General features: G+C 36.8%; 1 protein-coding gene across 9 annotated transcripts in view; it reads right to left on the bottom strand.

The window, feature by feature from the left end:
* The window catches only part of DMD (dystrophin), a 1,208,865-nt gene that overhangs the window by 112,553 nt on the left and 1,080,979 nt on the right, over positions 1 to 15,333 (bottom strand). For all 9 annotated transcript variants that reach the window (XM_074905425.1, XM_074905436.1, XM_074905445.1 and 6 more), the window contains 2 exons: positions 14,639 to 14,717; positions 1,256 to 1,316 (listed from right to left, as the gene is read on the bottom strand). In XM_074905425.1, the coding sequence (XP_074761526.1) occupies positions 1,256 to 1,316; positions 14,639 to 14,717 (140 nt within the window). The remainder of the gene's footprint in view (positions 1 to 1,255; positions 1,317 to 14,638; positions 14,718 to 15,333) is intronic.

The following is a 15,333-nucleotide window of genomic DNA, read 5'->3' as shown; positions in this document are numbered from 1 at the left end:
AGGAGAGCACAAAATGCTTCTTGTGCCTACATTAAGAATTGCCAAGGCATATCTCCCCAGTAATGGCACTTCATGCCATGGGAAAGCAAAGAGGATCTTTTCCTTCATAGTAGTAACATAAACTGACTCTCAATGCCAGAGCATTGACTCTCTTACCAGCATTTGTCTCCGGTAAATTGCCCCTCCTCTTTGATAGAGCTTTCCATTTTCTTTGTGACTGTTTCATTATTCATAAACAGTGGAAAAATTACAAATTTAACACAACATTAAACCAACTTAGCCAGGTATAAGTGTACCTCTGAACTGCACTACAGACTTGGCTTTCTTCATGTGTAAATCAAACTCTGAAGCTGCTGTTGCAGTTCACCTTGCTGTGAAGGTTGCAACTGAAGTGCCACTGAAAGAGGTATCTTCAGTCAGATGGCTTCAGTGACACTAGTTGAGTTTGCAAAGTGTTTTGGAAATATAAGGAGGAACATGTGAATATGTGTATTAAACATCACCCATGTTTCGTCACTTGCACTACAGTTTTTATCACAGATATTGCATCACCTGTTTCATTCAGAAGTTATGAATAAGTAGTTCAAGCCATATATTACAAATAATGAAGAACTAAAAAGAAAAGGAAAAATGTATTAAAGTATCTTTCTTATTTGCTGTGTAGTAGCTCTCTTTAGGGCATTAGAAGCAGGTGTCTCCAAATAGTTGACTTTAAAAATTTTCTTCTAATTTTTTATGCATACACATGTCTCAAAGCAAACTAGCTTAAATTGGGAAACTAAAAAAATAGTGCATAGGGACTAATTTGTCCCTTGTCATTCCTCAGCTACAGAGTATTCCAAGTACTGTCCCTAAAGGAATTCATAGTATAAAGTATGTGCATTGCTAGGTTAAAAAACCAGTGTATCACATTCACAACTGCAATTCGGATTTTTTGTTTGTTTGTTTTTCAAAACCTGCCATACATACTCTTCAGTGGGTAATGGTGCAAATTAAACTATAATCCAGATACCCCGAAGCTTTACTTAGCTTGCAGGTGATTTACAGTAGCATAAACCCAAAGAATTTACAAATCAGTGCATCCTACTGTGCTTTTAAATAATACACTTCTGTGAAATTTATTTCACATTTCACTCCTGTTTGTTCTTCCCACCTAGACACCATAGAAGCAGTTCATGGTAATCTAAGAAAATTACTAACTGTCCTCTTAAATGACAAATGTAAATATCTGGAATGAATTACTGTTTATACTCACTTGATATAATATGGCACTTTGTTTGGTGAGATTGCCCTCTCCCAGGGGCCTTGGACAGAAGCTGTTAACAACAAAGAAACAAACAAATAAATAAATAAATAAATGCCTTCATACATACAAACATACCTAGAAGAGAACATGGAGGTCAAGTTCAAACATGAAAGACAACGCTAATCTCTAGAATTACAATTTTACACTCGGCCACACCGATACAGGTCTGTTTGCTCAGTTGCCCGTGAAGGCAGGAAGGATTAACCTGCTGTTCTGAAATTTCTGTCCTAATCTGAGAGAAACTGAACTCATTCAGCTGCAAAGATAAATACAAAACCTCCTTGACTACTAACCTTACAGAACAGATATGAGGAGCGGCTGAGGGAACTGAGGGTGTTTAGTCTGGAGAAGAGGAGGCTGAGGGGAGACCTCATCGCCCTCTACAGTGACCTGAAAGGAGGCTGCAGAGAGATGGGGATGGGTCTCTTTAATCAAGTAACAAGCAATAGGACAAGAGGGAATGGCCTCAAGTTGTGCCAGGGAAGGTTTAGACTAGATGTCAGTAAGCATTTCTTTAGAGAACAGGTTGTTTGGTGTTGGAATGGGCTGCCCAGGGAGGTGGTGGAGTCCCCATCCCTGGAGGTGTTTGAGAGTCAGGTCGACACAGCACTGAGGGATATGGTGTAGTTGGGAACTGTCAGTGCTAGGTTAATGGTTGGACTGGATGATCTTCAAGGTCTTTTCCAACCTAGATCATTCTGTGATTCTGTGAAGCAGAGCAAGCAGCCTATCCTTCTGATGTGTTCTTTTATAGTGTTCCTCCTGCTAATGTGTTTGACTGGGTTTTCTTCAACTTCTTTCCTTGTGTGGTCAGTGCTTTCCATCCTTCTAGGAAGGGAATTACATGCTTGTTCACATTTCACGTTGAGTGAAGTTACACTGAGAGACCATCTAAGTATTTTGTTTATTCTCTTGTTGACGTGTTCTAAATGGAGAGCAATTTTCTTTTTATTGCTCCACATTACTACTTGTGTCTTATTGACTTTAAATAACAGCAAAAAATGGAGAAAATGACAGTGTGATCACAAGAAATAGAGAGGAAGTGACATTACTCACTCCTATCACAATGTTAAATATCAACATTTTTACAATGAAAATATTTTTTAACAAAGTTTTTATAAAACTCGTTGGCAAAACAATTGACAATGATTTTTTTATTAGATGTTTTATTACAGGCAGAGAAAACTTACATTTTAGGCCATAATCAGAAGATAGGGTTTTTTATTAAGAGTTTGTTATCTGTCAAAACCAGAAGGACCAAGAACTTTTTTTTTTAATCTATTAAAAAAGAAAATACATGAAAAGTGATCTAGTGGAGGGAAGAAAAAGCCTGTTTTCTTCACCCAGTGTAACCTTTCTTTTTAGTGACCCCTGCTGTTCACAAAGGAAAATAATGGTTACCAAGACAACTAGTAATTAGCTGCTTGATCATTTGGCTCTGAGTATTTTCTTTTCCTCTCTTATTTAAAATAGATACTTTAAAAACACCACTCCCTATCTGCAGGTACTTTAACAAAGTCAACAAATCACAGTTGATACAAATAGAAATGACCAATACACACATTTCTTATATTTTGCACCAGAATTGTTAACCAGATTCAGAGAAATCAGTCTGTAGAACAAAAGCAAAACAGTGAGAAATCTGTAAAATACACATGTCCTTGACACAGGGTGCCCAGAGCAATCACAGGATGGGATGGAGGTCCAGTGATTTGTGTTTGTCATGGTGCCAGGGAGGAACAAGAAGCGAGGTGTAGGCCGTGCAGTCCCATTCTTTTGCTTATCTCAAGGATTTTTGCAGTAGTCAGCCAGCCTTGTTTCTCATCCTCCCTCTTTTTTCCCACAAAAACCAGCTGCACCCCTCACACCAAAGAATGTGCTGTGTCATTACTCAAAAGATAATGGCTTGACTACAGTCCCACCCACTCACACATACATACTAAGATAAATACTACTCTGAGTTTGTGTCTGACTCAGAGGAACGATAATTCAACACCAAATCAGAGGGACAGATTGATGGATTTGTGCTCCTTGCCCCCCCCCCCCCCCCCCCCCCCCGAAGGGGTGCCTTTTGGTAAGATTTGAGTCCTAGCCCTTGGCTGCGCTGAGTGATTACCCGGGAATTATGTAGGTGTGATTGCAATTGTTTTTCTTTTGTGTAGTGCTATATAGCCAACCTACAGTTTGTGCATTTATCACAGGCAATCTCAAAGAATCTGTAGATGTTGCATAAGAATAAACCATACTATTAGTGAACCTGACCACTTCTCTTGAATGCAACTGGACCTACAGCCTATGGGCTGTCCGTGCATCTGGTGTCAGGCCTATAGTTCTGGCCCTAATCGGCATACCTATTAAGAGATAAGTCCAGCCATCCCTAGCTCCTCTAATCTCTGAGGACCAGCTGGAATGCAAGGGGATTCATCTCTTACCAAATTAATCAACACCCACGTACTGGCGCACAGGCAAGAATTGGAGGAAAGAGATGAAACTTTCTTATAAAAATGGCTGAATAGAGAAATCTTGCTATTTTGGTAGTCACACACACATGAATTTTGAAGCAGGGCTGGAAGGTGGTTAGGGACCCCACAGAAGGGACATAAATCAGAGAGCAACAGTGGAGGAAGTTAGAGACATTCTAGATGGTCTGAAAAGGAGAAGGAAAAGCAACTCGGAAGAGGGTACAGGCTGGCAAGTGGGACAATGGGTTTCACATACATTTGAGACGATGCTGAGAAGATAGGGAAAGGAAGGAATATGTTTGGAAGAAATACGAATATGATAATCCTGTTTTAGGTTGCTGGTGGCCAAGGATTTATGAAAAGCCTAACACGGCATCTTTGTACGGCCTGCTGTTATCTTCAACCCCCAACTAACCATCTGTAGCTGAGTGTATTGCTTTCCTATAACTTGTACAGATCTGCTTTTTTTTTAAAAGGGTGAAATTAAATTTCAAAGGTATGAACCATGAAAACAGGTAACTTTCAAAATGTGCAGGAAACAGAATTTGAATTACAGTGTTAGAGCTCATAGAAAAATAGCATGCTGCAATGTCACTGAAGTCTGTATCATGACCTACACATAGGAGAGCATAGGACTCTGTGCATTTTCATATACAAGTACAAATACTCAGATACACTTATAATTTATATATGATCAAATACTCCACCTTGGTAGAGGCACTGTCGTTTTGTTCAATATTCATAGGCTGTGTAGCTGAAGGGCTGTGAAGGCCAAGGTTGCCATGCATTAAGCTGGCTCTTTTCAGTAGCACAAGCTGTAGCTGCAATATGCACGCAGCTTCTCAGTTTCTGTAGTGCTATAGTCTCAAATGATGTAAAGATAAAATCTGTTACATAATTTATAGGAATGCAAAAATTATCAAAAAAAGAGTAACGTGTAATGCTTTTATGTTAACTATGTTAAAATAAGGGAAAATGTCCTACTTTTAACTCTGGTTTTAGATTCATATAAAACTCTTAACCTTGATGCTTAAATATTTTTTCTACTGGTGAGAACATAAACTTCTGTAAATGTAATTTTGGTGACTGATCCAATGTTCTCCATCATCTAGAAGGGGGATGGAAACTGAAACCAAGGAGTTAAACATAGATTACAGTTTCATTTTACACTATTAATTACTTGTTGATTTCTTTATATGTTTTTATTCCATAATACTAAACTGTGTGTTAATATGTCGTCCATCAAACAGTTTTAAAATTCCTACTCAGTGACAGTAAGGTTTCTTACCCATGGAAGTTTGTATTATCTGAGGACTAATTCATATAAGATTATACTAAATTATAATTTTTGAAAATAACCCTTCAGTATTAACTAAAAATTTACCTTCTTACATCATTATTACAATCATTAAAACAATCATTAATATTTCCCACTGGAATACCACCAAACTACAGTTCTTCCACTTTAAAATTTGTTTTCAATTCAATACCTAAATACAGAAGAGATTGCTGCATATTTTTTGGAAAGTGTATTTCTTCTGTTGCTTCTGAATTAATCTGGGTAAGAGCTTCGCAGTCATAACTTATTATCACATAATCTCACATACAATAGTTTCTTGATACATTAGAAGAGGAACAAATACTTTGCTTTCATGAGAAACTAAGTGCTTTAAGAATAACAAACAATTCTGTGATGTTCTGCATAATTGGATTTAGTGTTCCTTCAAGAGACTGCAGTGAAGCTGTCTATAATACACTTTTGGTTTTCTGGATGATTCTAGCCTTGCATAAATTTGAGTTGACAAAACACATGGTACTTTTTACAGCTATGCTAAGAGAATAATAATTTAATTTTTGGCAGAAGCTTGGAACAGCTGTTTCTTATCTCTGGTTACCGGTACAGGTTTACTATCCATTATAAACCTAGTGCAGGTAATGGACATATATTTAATTTCTGGTTAAGACCATTTTATTAGCCCATCTAAAACTCTTGCCAGCAAAGGTTTTCTTATATGACACTCTAGTATCCCTGTGTGCTACAGCACTCAAGAAGCAGACATTTTCCTGTTTGCTAAGTGTAATTCAAAAGTGTTTTATTGTTCTAGCTTGCACAGCATAAGAACCCATTACCATACAGCCAGCTACTTGCAATGCTGTTGACTGAAGTTAAATACTACCACAAAATATGGGGCATTTTAAAAGTGAATTTAAATTTCCCTATACTTCATTTGCATTGATATACATTTTAATGGTTACCTAATTTGGGAGTTTTATTTCTTTCTGTTGTTTTGCTAACATCCAAGCCTTGCTTTGCCTATTCAGCTTAAGTGAACATGGTTCTTGATAGTAAGTCTACATCCTTGTTTGCAGAATGTATAAAAAAAATGGTAGCATGCTGGCTCTCTGAACTTCAGCAGTGTTTTAATCTATGCAAGGACCTGAATGAAATATTAAATAGGACAATGGTATAATTTTATCTGTGTTGATATTACAAAAAATAATCTAATATTTCACTTTAGCATTACAAACACAATGAAAAATACATGTATGTTTACAAATAGCAAACTATTTCTCCTCCAGCTATTTAAAGAATAAACTTAGTATGTCCACATTTAAGCTATTCTTAGTGGTCCTTATTTACATAGTCAGCACACACTTCTAGTCACTCTATAATGGCATGAATATACATTTTCTGTTCTAAATATGAGTCAAAAGATTTTCTTTGTATGTCACTAGGGGTTACAGTGTCGGGAAACAGTTTTAGGACAGAAACCACAAAGTAGCACTGCCTAGTGCCCATACACTGTTACATCTATTTTCTCAATTATTTTTTTCTTAGAAATTTATTGTATATGCATTTCAGCATCATGATTGTGAACATAAAAATGAGTTCAGCTTTAACTATCAAGACCTGCGATACCTGCTTGGTGGTCGTAGTAGCTGTAACTCAGCAAGGCACTTAATCATGTTCAGATTTTAATAATGCTAATAATTCACTGGTTTGTCCTAGGAATTCTACCTGCATGCCTTACATGCCTCTATCTAGCATTATCATCATTAATGTCTTTATGCAAACATAGAGCCAGGAATTTATTCACAGAAGGTTTGTCTTCACAGCAATTATTTTCACTGCAGCAAGGTATGGAATTGGTGGCTTCAGACAAAGGCAGACAGGGAGGATGAAATGATGAGACAAGCTTTGCGTCTGGAAAGACTGATTCCCCAAGAATCAGAAGTTCACATCTGTGTGAGGTACCTTAACCTTTCAAAGATGCATTGACTACTATTCCAATTATTTTCAAATGAGACCATTATAAATGAGAAACTATTGCTCGACAGACCATAAAGAGCTTATGCTTCTCATCTAAGAGAATATGCTAAAGCAATGTATCCCCTCCATACCCGTTCATGATATACGCTGGCAGAATGCCATCTCCAATACATATGGCTGCATGACAGTGGCACAACAGAAAGTGTCTGCATAATCTGTGAGTTCTTTGAGATCCTTTGCAACAAATGTCACTATACATCTGTAAATTACAATTCCCTCCCCCCACACCGGTTTATAGAGAATTGATTTCTAAATTATGTGTACTATTGTACTAGGTGAGACCAAAGAATAATCTGATCACAGTGTGTAGCACTGAGGTCTAATGTTGCATTGTGCGGTTGAGAAACTGATGTCAGAATACATTGAGCGCACAGTTTAGAAGTTACAGGGCAGAAACATCAAGCAAATCCTGTCTTTCATAAGGACTAGACAGCATGGGGTCTATTCTGCTCCAAGCCCCAGCTCATGGTGCTTCACACGTGGATGGATTTGTGGGCATTTCAGAGATAGAGAGCTCTTTCTCAGGTTGGGTTCTGCTGTTCTTAAACCCAAGCAAACACTACTTCCCTGCAACGCTAGCAGCACCGTCTGTCGCTGCAGCCCAGACGCAGACAGTTACTGAATATACCATTTGCAGAATGCTTGTGACCAATTTGAAGAAGGGATAATTAATCATAAAAAAAATCAGCATGTGATCAGGGACAATTACAGTGATGGTCATTTTACAAGAGTTGTAAGAGAGGCCTTTCCATCCTGTGTTGCCTGATGGAATCTTTACAGCCAACTTAAGATTTCTCACCTGCAGTCTAGGGTCAACATTATATGATACAACCTAAATAATGCACACCTTTAATCATGAATAGTGTTTTTAGAAGTTTCCAAATGCCACTTGTAATGCGAAGTATAAAATTCATCTAATGCTCATTTTCTTAAATGTCACACTACTGTAAAATGGCAAAAATACAAGCATCTACTTGTTTAATAAAGAAATACTTCTTGAAATACAGCTAAGTGATATAGTCTGTATCAGTCCACATATCCCAAGTTACAGGTACTTCGTACTGCTAACTTCTGTTGCACTCATGATCTTAAGAATAAAAATCTCAAACTGTCTCATCAAATGAGGTCATAAAATGACCTAATCAAATTGGAGATTTTTATGCTAATAGAATTAGATAAATAGAAAAATAAATATTTGGTAAATATTCCATGTCACATAACAAAACATAGCAGAAAAATTTTAATATAGAATTTACCTATTGTACCACAATCCTGGAGTCGGAGTGCAAAGGAATATCCTAAACTGAACACAACATCCTTAGGACAACATGGGTGCATGGTTAAATGCATCAGAGTTAAACTTGGCAGTGTAAAAAATGAAGTAGTTTTCATTTAGGCTGCACACATTCAACATTACTCCAAAAAGATTATAAAATATTGGGGGGAAGATATTTCTTAGCAACATACCAATTGAGACAGTGGACAAAAGTATAATAGGCAATAACCCCCATCTTTTGAGTCTGGTAGTCATTAAGAGTAAAAGATAACATTTGATTGCTTGCAAATTATTTAGCATTGCAGAACATAGGATTATCTACCAAATAAGAATAAAATACAGAAATTCATTAGGCTGCTATTAAAAAAAGACAGCAGTTTTCCTGACCAGTCCCCCTAGAAAACCTTCTGCTTCAAAATAAATACTATACAGCATTTTTAAATTGATGACAACTGAAAACCAAGAACACAAGAGTGATTTAGAATGAATTATTTTTAACTACTATTCTAAGGTATTTTTTATTGGAAACCTTTTTTCACAAAGACAAGATATTAATTGCAAGGAAAACTTGCTTGCTTCCATGTGAAGAGAGGGGGAGAACATAATAATTTGAAAACTGACGATATCATTTTGTTCAGAAATTTGTACCCCAATGCATTATAGTTGAAACGGTCATTTAGCATAAAAGTGCAGGAAAAAGGAAAACATAGGTATAAAGCTGGAATTCCATAAATCCTATTTCGTTGTGAATCAAACATATTAAGTTTAATGGAGAGATTCTCTGTGGTTTTCTAGAGAAGAAAATACAATGGAAAAATTAAAGCCTGCAAGAGAAGGACTGGTGATCATATGACCTGATGACATACTTTCACTGTAAAATTAATTCTAGTAATTTTATTCCAAATATGAGAATAAGGAGATTGTCTCAAAATATGCCAGTGTTATAGTTATCTTAAAAACCTCTAAACAACACACAAATGGACAGAAGATATTTTATCCTAACTTTAAACCCGATTTACCCATCACACAAGTCTTGATGTTGAATTGGTGCCCAGAGCTGCTACAGATTCATAATGATAACATCAAGACCTGTTGAAGTGAACTTCTTTTTGTTGGTATTTTAATACTTTTTTCCTTTTTCAGAAGCACATGCAGTCATTTTTTTATTTATAAGTAGAAAAAAATGTTTTCTAGCACCCAGGCTGCTGTAGCTAATATGACCATATTTAAATACAATAACAAAATCCCTTTGCTTCCAGAGAGTTCTCAGAGTTAGGCCAATTCTTTTGTAACCACTTATCCTCTATCTTTATCTTACTACCTGGTAATATTTTTTTATTCAAAACATTCAATGTGATATCTAAAAATATTAAATCATATATCCAAAAGACATGGATGATTGGACATGGTCTTCAATGTCTACATGTCAAAAGTGGTATCTGGAAGACAATAAGACAAAGATATAGCTGTTAGCACTGGAAAAAAATCTATCAGGTGGATGGGTAAAGTGTCTTAAGATTCCCAGGGCCCTGTCAGTTTTAGAGGCAGCTGTCTTAATTAGCAGGACTTGCCCTTTTAAATATGCCTGCCTGTGCAAGAAAGGTCTTCACCGATCTTTGCCTTGTATAATAATCTAAGCACTCACCCAGACCCACATCTCCAATTTTTCAGAACAGTGGCCTAAATAACTGAAGGAAAATCACAAAGGCACATAAAGAAGAAAAAAAATCCAGATCTGAACCTTAGCAGCTCTAAGCTTATCCTGAGAAGGAGAGACCTAAGTTACATAGCCCATACCTGTGATAATATTTTTTATTTTTAAGCAACAATTGTCTGACATAAAATGCAGCAGCTTGCAAAATGCAGCAGCTTGCAATACAAACTGTTGGCTTCAGAGTTGGTAACCTTTCTGTTTCTGAATGAAAGCTGCCATGACTGCTTCATTTCATATTGAAGTCACTGTGTTCCTGCTTGGAAGTCCAGAATTTATAGAAACAGGTAGATAACTCAAGTTAAAATATAGTTCCTAGAACATATTTAAGTATGCAGATTTACATCTGGTACTGATATATCTAGGCAGCAGAAGCTTGTAGCCTGAGAAATACAAATCACAAAATGTTAGCTAGATGTTAATCAACTTGCAAACCTAAATGTTCTTTCTATTCCTCCTATTTCCAGGTTCTTCACTTGATAACAGCTTCTATGAGCTTGGGAATCACACCTGGGATCTTCCAGTCATGCTTGTAAGTAATTTCCAGTTATATCTGAGAAGTATTTCATGTAGTCACTTCATTGACATGCTGTACATACTAACAGATTGCTCATACCGGAGCTGGACAGTAAATTACAAGGTTTGCTTACGCTTTTAAAAGATGTAATACCTTCTATTTTCTGGCGATCACAAGTAATGCATGTGAATGAGCTATCACATTAAAAATAGGATTGATGGGAGGCTGGCTAGCACAGAAAAAGATATTAAAAACAATCTGACATCAATCCTACCTCTCATTTATTGCATTTCAAAAAAAAGTAATAACTGTTGTGACAAATATAGGTGGGTCCTCCAACAAGAGAGAATTAATCCCATTCTTTGTAAGAGACAGCATCACAGAGAAAAATAAAGAAGTCAAAAAAGTAAAATTATTCCAGAGAAGTCACTGAAAACCCTGGATCTGGCATTATGTTTGAAATTTGCAGGTACTCTTTTTCACACTTCCAAAATAAGCATCATCATCCTTGAAAGGATCACCAACTTTAATTACCTTGCTAAATATTTACCAGTTTCTCTTTAAAAGAAAGGAGATTTTTTTTTTTTTTTACTACCCCAATTTACATCGTTCTAATTAAACAGCAAAATCTTCAAAACCAAGAAACTTGCTCTGTGGATTCATGATATAATGTCTGGCACATGTAATACATTTCTCAGCTATTGCTGTGAACGTTGGGAGCCTCTCTCCTTGGCAAGGAATAAACTGAGGAGGAGCTAGGACTCCGTGGAGACTGACAGAGTGAAATGAGTTTAGGGAAGCATGAAGGACTGATCAGAAGATCAAGGACTGAGGGAAGACAACACAGCAAAAAGTGTAAGAGACCTGGAGAGGGTCAAGGTCATGTGCTAGCAGAAAAGTAAGTGCCAGTTTTGATGAGAGGCCTTTATATCTGCAGGCAGCCCAAAGCCTTGCTATAAAGAGACAAGTGTGTACTAGCTCCTTTGTCATTACTTTTTTAACCTCACAACTAGGAGACATTTGAATTATCCTGTGCCACAGTATATATAAACACTGTCACTTGATCATTTAGAAGAAGAAAGAATGGAAAGAGAAGATCGAACTGCATGAAAGGACAATGGAGAAAAATTATTGTTCCTAAATTTAAAAAATGCTACAAAGGATGAGACTTTTTTTCCCCTTTTTTCACTCCTTATCTTTCTAGCTCACACCTTCTTTCCCATCTCTCTCAAACAGCTATAACAATAGCTCTTAGAACAGGCTGCAAGTGCTTGGAAACAGGGACTACCACTTGATTCCTTGCCTGCACAGGGCATGACAAATACGAGGCCCTGCATCACTCCCCCATTATTTCTGTGCTAGGTTTTCAACAGCCCTATGTGACTTCACTTCCAACCAAGCAGAAACAGACAGATGACGCTGTAATTTCTTTATATAAAATAATAACAAACACATAACAAACATTAACACAGATTATCAGTTCATATTTATTTCTTCCAGATAGGAGAGAAATGCAATTCAATCACTGATTTAATGTGAACTTGACTACAGTACCACCCTTTTAGTAGAACTACTAAAGTTAGATCAACTCAAAGGATAATTTTTTATATAGGTATATAAACACTGTTGGGAGCTGAAGATTATCAGTCGTACCTCCAAGTGAGCAACCATGTACAGTAGAAGAACGGTTGATGCTGAGTTTGAGATGATTAGCTAATTATTACTGGCATATAAATTTGGTACGAAATAACCAATTAATTGTTTATTTTCTTTATTACTTATTACAATTTACATTGATCTTATGTCTCTCTCAGCTCCTTGGATAAAAATGCTCTGAGAGTTGAGCTTATAAAATAAAACCAGAAAGCAGAATTATTGTGATTCATCTATTCACTGTTGTTGCCACAGCTAGACTGATCCAGCTTGGCCTCTGTTTGCCATGCACTGAAAGATCACTTACAAGCCATTGAATTCACCTTCATTTGACCTGCAGAATTCTGTTTAGCAATGCTTAAGTTTGACTTGTTCATCCCCAAAAGTACAGATATAGAAACAAGACTAGTGCTAGACGTCAAGGCTCTGGCACTCTCCCTCCTGCAGTGTTACCTCTCCAACAGATATGCTTCTGTCAGTGTAGGAGTGCAGAGGTAGTACATGAAAACCTTGTAAAAGCGTGGTATTTTCCTCGCATGTAGTAGTAGTGCATGATACTAAGGAGCTTGATACTTCTGGAATTTGATCGTTATGAAAGATGGGACTGATAGATAAATTGGCAATTTTCAGTGACTGAATACTTGGGAAGGATTCTGTAGATATTTTCAGTGCTTCAAAAACCTACTTTTTGCATGCACATGTAAGAATATGTATTTACACACATCTAAAAGAGAGAACAAATACACATATCCATTTTCCTCAGTGATTTGGCTATTTCCAAAGTCAACATGTTTTCACCTGTCTCCTTTTCCTAAAGTGATGCTCAAGTCACGAGAAGTATACAGAATGATTTCTACTCTTTGCTGGTTCTGGTTAGTAAACAGAAGAATAATGTATTGTCTCACTAATGGTGGGTGGGCTAAAAGAGGTGACTCTCATAACACTGAGCAACTTCTAGATTGGTCTAGTTTATCAGTAATACAGGCAGAATAAGTCTAGGATGTAACTGTCACATAAGTTGCCTGGGTGCACTCAGCACTGGCACAGAGGACAATGACCTAGTTCAGGTCACTCCAGTGTCTTCTAGATTGCCATATAGTCTTGCTTAATCTACCCTTAAAATTTATTCTTTCACCAGGAATACACTTTGTGTCAGCAGAAAAACAGGCATCTGCTTACACACTGCATTCATGTCGTATACCCGTAACAACTCTCACGCGTTCAATCTTGACAAGTCTGATTTGCAGCTGTATGTATTGAGCTGACGAGTTATTCCCAGTGCTTAAGAGTTGCTTAAAAGAGGTTTTGAAAAAGCAGTATAAATAACAAAAAAAGGGCTTGCTACTTCACAGGATCATAATTTGATAAAATAAGGTGCAGTGTTGAACAACTGCGAGCATGCATTATGCTTATATGGCACAACACTGACTCTGGCTTTGAATTTGCAGTTCATCCCACTGAGAATTTTCTGTTCCCCATTGAGATTTCCAGTGTAAAAATGATTAACAAATTAAAATTACAATGCAGTATCAGCTGAAGAAAAGTTTGTTCCCTACCCCACTGTGAACATAGCTGTGCAATAACAGTAACATCTATTTCTGATGTCTGGATAGCTTGTCCCTCTGCATATAGGGGACCATTATCCTGTGACTGTGTTCTGTTTTGCTGATATAATATCTTAAATAAAGTTTTATTGTTTACTTTCCTTAATTGAAGTACAATGGAAAAGACATGGCCTTTAAGAAGCTTCACTTTAGTCACTGCCTGGGAGCTTTGAAGGTGTTCCAAGTTGTCTTTCAGTGTACTTCAAAACATCCTTGATAAGAGTGCATGTGGAGGTGGAGTGGGAATATTACAGGCAATTATATTTTATGCAGAGTTGTAAAAAGTTTACTTAACTGCCATCCTTCTGCCAACTTTCCCACTATGGTTTTGATCCTCTCACTGCTCTGCTAAGTGATCGAATCCTGCAAAGTATTTTTCCTGCAGGTCTTATTTTGCCCTTTCTTTTGAGCTGACTATTTCTTTGAGCAGATAAACCAAATTTAAATTTTCTTGAATTATTTCTGGGTTACAATAATCAGAAAATCTTACAATTTTTAATAAATTTTAATTCAATAGTCCTAAAAAGGAGCCTTAAACAATGAAGACCAGCCTTGCATTCACAGATGTATGTACAGACTTGATACTGGCACATATTTTCCTTTTACCTTGGACTGCATGATTTTATTTAACAGTCTTCTACCCCCAGTAATGAAAATTTAAAAACATTATAATACAGTCTAAAATAGAAACTCATAGCAACAATAACCACCACATGGCTACAAAAATATCAGTTAACTGTGTATGCAAGCTGAGCAAGAAAAATGGGCAATTACTCACTAGTAAGAAAATGTTGGGAAGTAGGGCCAAAGTCCCTGTGAGCTTCATGCAGTTGCCTGATGCGCTCATCAATGGCCACCTGTTAAGAGAGGAGGAAAAAAATTACTCTAAACAAGCAGCAATTATAGTTGGATACTCTTTTCATTAGAGAAGTTCTGTATAAAATTAAGCAGGCTCCTGCAACAGTAGTTACCCCTCAGGGATTAACTGATATTTAATGTGTTTTATCCAAAAGAAAGGAGTCAAAGAAAGGTTTGGTTTTTTTGGTGTTTCCCCCCCACCTGACTTTAATTGATGCTACAACAGGTTGAAAATAAAGGCTGCTAAATAAAGATATAGCAAAATGGCCTGACTTTTTGTACCTGAAGAGAATATGACTGTTACTTGCCAATACTGAAGTCAGAAGCATTCCTCTGTGTTAGTACTTTTATGGAACTACCTTGAAAGTTCTTTTTGAGAGTATGCTATTATAAATCAGCATGTGAAAACTAATCTCTTTCAATGAGGACATGATAACCATACTTTAGCCAAGTGCTGAAACAAGAGTAACCAAAGAGCATCTGTTAGAAACATTTCTCTGTTCTTTTAATCAATCAAATTCTAGCCCCTCCACCCTTCCTTCCTTGGAAAATTCCTTTGATGAACATGCTGGTTGTGTTGGTGTACTGCATGAAAACACAGATGCTAGTTTAAGA

The sequence above is a fragment of the Athene noctua genome, chromosome 1 (assembly GCF_965140245.1).
Source record: "Athene noctua chromosome 1, bAthNoc1.hap1.1, whole genome shotgun sequence".
NCBI lineage: Eukaryota > Metazoa > Chordata > Aves > Strigiformes > Strigidae > Athene > Athene noctua.
This window is presented reverse-complemented; position numbering and strand designations above follow the sequence as displayed.